This window comes from Otolemur garnettii, unplaced genomic scaffold (genome assembly GCF_000181295.1).
Source record: "Otolemur garnettii isolate 467f Iridium unplaced genomic scaffold, OtoGar3 scaffold00014, whole genome shotgun sequence".
Taxonomy (NCBI): domain Eukaryota; kingdom Metazoa; phylum Chordata; class Mammalia; order Primates; family Galagidae; genus Otolemur; species Otolemur garnettii.
This window is the reverse complement of record NW_003852409.1, coordinates 31,306,177-31,308,420: the sequence shown is the minus strand read 5'-3', so window position 1 is coordinate 31,308,420 and position 2,244 is coordinate 31,306,177. Positions and strand designations below refer to the sequence as shown.

At 42.2% G+C, this 2,244-nt stretch overlaps 1 protein-coding gene across 1 annotated transcript in view; it reads right to left on the bottom strand.

Annotated features, from left to right (window-relative positions):
• SPTAN1 (spectrin alpha, non-erythrocytic 1) overlaps positions 1-2,244 on the bottom strand; it is an 89,219-nt gene that overhangs the window by 66,842 nt on the left and 20,133 nt on the right. The window contains 1 exon segment of the mRNA XM_023510575.1: positions 127-338. Coding sequence (XP_023366343.1) covers positions 127-338 — 212 coding nt within the window.

Genomic DNA, 2,244 nt, shown 5'->3' with positions numbered 1-2,244 from the left:
GCTTGAGCCACAGGCGCCGAGCCCATACATTGCTATCTTGAGGACTCCAGGTTTCAGAGTTCCTAGGGAGCAATGGAGCTGCAGCAATCCCACTCCCACCAGATTCCGCTTCCCCACCTGGGCTACGCTGGCCCTCCTTGTGGACCACCTCCCTTTCCTTGAGTAAAACTTAGCAGTCCTTCTTTCTTAAAACATACCTTGTCATTAATCCAGTCCATCACATCTGCACATTCTCGTAAATACTGTACCAGCTTCTGGGCCTGTAGCAGTTTGATGCCTTTCTCCCGCATCTTTTCCAAAAGTAACTCCCACTGGCGGTGCAGCTCCATCAAACGAGTCTGGAGGTTAAAAGTCAGATTTTTAATTAGATCACAACTGGCTCTGTGGGATCTGGCTCTTCCATAGACTTCTGACAAGTTCGAGACCTCACAGAGCTCTGAATAAAAATCTTTCAAAATCCCTAAACTAAATGAAATGGTAAGTTTAACTGAGAGTAGAAAAAAGTACACACTTCACGGTGGTTTGCTAGGTCTGAAAATTAAAATGACCTTTCATAGGTGGATTTATTCTAGTTTATATCAGGAAAATTATGAGTGTGTTTATTAATCATATAATTAATATTGATAATCATATAATTACTATAATTTATTAAATCATTTATGATTTAATAAATGATTATCAATTATTCAATTATGAGAGTACGATTCCTAGGCAAGATGAGGAACTAATAAAGAAACTGAGCAGAAATTGCTGAAGGGTGTACTCTGAACACATGGAGGGAAGGGAAAAACAAAGGAAGAGGTCCTACAGTTATCATATTAATAAATGTATAAGGCACAAGATGGGGTCTTGAAAAGTAATCAGCTCTCAAAATGGATTCTTGGCAGAAAAAGTTTTGGAGCCATGAAAAGATAGTTTATGGAACAATGTATCCCAAGTCAAGTTTATTTCAAAATTCACCCAAATGGCAGCCACAGAGCCAAACATACACTTCCCAGCATCTTTGGGTTCTCCCAGCACAGGCCCAGTAAGGACCTACCCAAGAAATGGGGGAAATTGATAATCAATTCAAATTGATAATCAATTCAAGATGCATTCCCGTGTTCCAATTCAAACTCAGTGCCTTGATTATGCCTACCCAAGATACTGGGAGTTTCTGTATAACACTAACAGAGTTGAGTAAAACAAACAAAAAGGTTTAAACACTACCACAAAAGAAGTTTAGGATCCACCCATCATTGAGATGCCACTCCTGGCAAAATACAAACTTGAAAGCCAAGAGACAGTCAACATGGGTGGATTCTCTTAGAAACAAGTGTGGATGTTTCATGTGAATGGGGTAGGGGTGTGATAAATACGCACACAATTCACTTCTATCACCGAGAAAGAAGTGAAAGGCATTCCAAGGGGAGGAGAAAAAGGCAACCAACATCAAGTCATACTCCACCTACTCGGATGTGGGACCCAATGTGGGTGGCGGTGACTATGGGGCGCCACGCTGTCCGGTACGGTGTAAAAGTCTAAACCAGTGACAGACAGGTTATCCAGGACACAGACATAGCCTTCACATGCCACCCACTTTCCTCTGTGCTACTGCTGCCTACCAAACTAAGGTACTAAGGTATGGGACCAAATATTTTACCAAGCCAGACTCACCATGGGATCAGGAAAGTAAAGATAATTTGGACCACAGGAAAGACTAAAAAAAAGGGAAAAAATAACAATAGGCCAGGTGAAGTGGCTCAGGCCTGTAATCCTCACACTCTGGGAGGCTGAGGTGAGTGGATTGTTTGAGCTCAGGAGTTTTAGACCAGCCTGAGCAAGAGCAAGACTTTGTCTCTACTAAAAATAGAAAAACTAGTCGGGCATAGTAGCACAGGCCCATAGTCCTAGCTACTTGAGAGGCTGAGGTAAGAGGGTTGCTCAAACCTAAGAGTTTAAGGTTGCTGTGAGTTATGATACCACAGCACTCTATCTAAGGCAACAGAGTAAGACTGTCTCAAAAAAATATATAATAATAATAATAAAAATTAAAAGTACACTGGAGGCCAAAGTGGGTGGATTGCCTGAGCTCACAGGTTTGAAACCAGCCTGAGCAAGAACAAGACCTGGTTTTTAAAAATAGCTGGGCATTGTGGTGGGTGCCTATTGTCCCAGCTACTCAGGAGGCTGAGGCAAGAGAATTGCTCTAGCCCAAGAGTTTGAGGTTGCTGTGAGCTATAACACTAGGGAACGTGGCTCGGC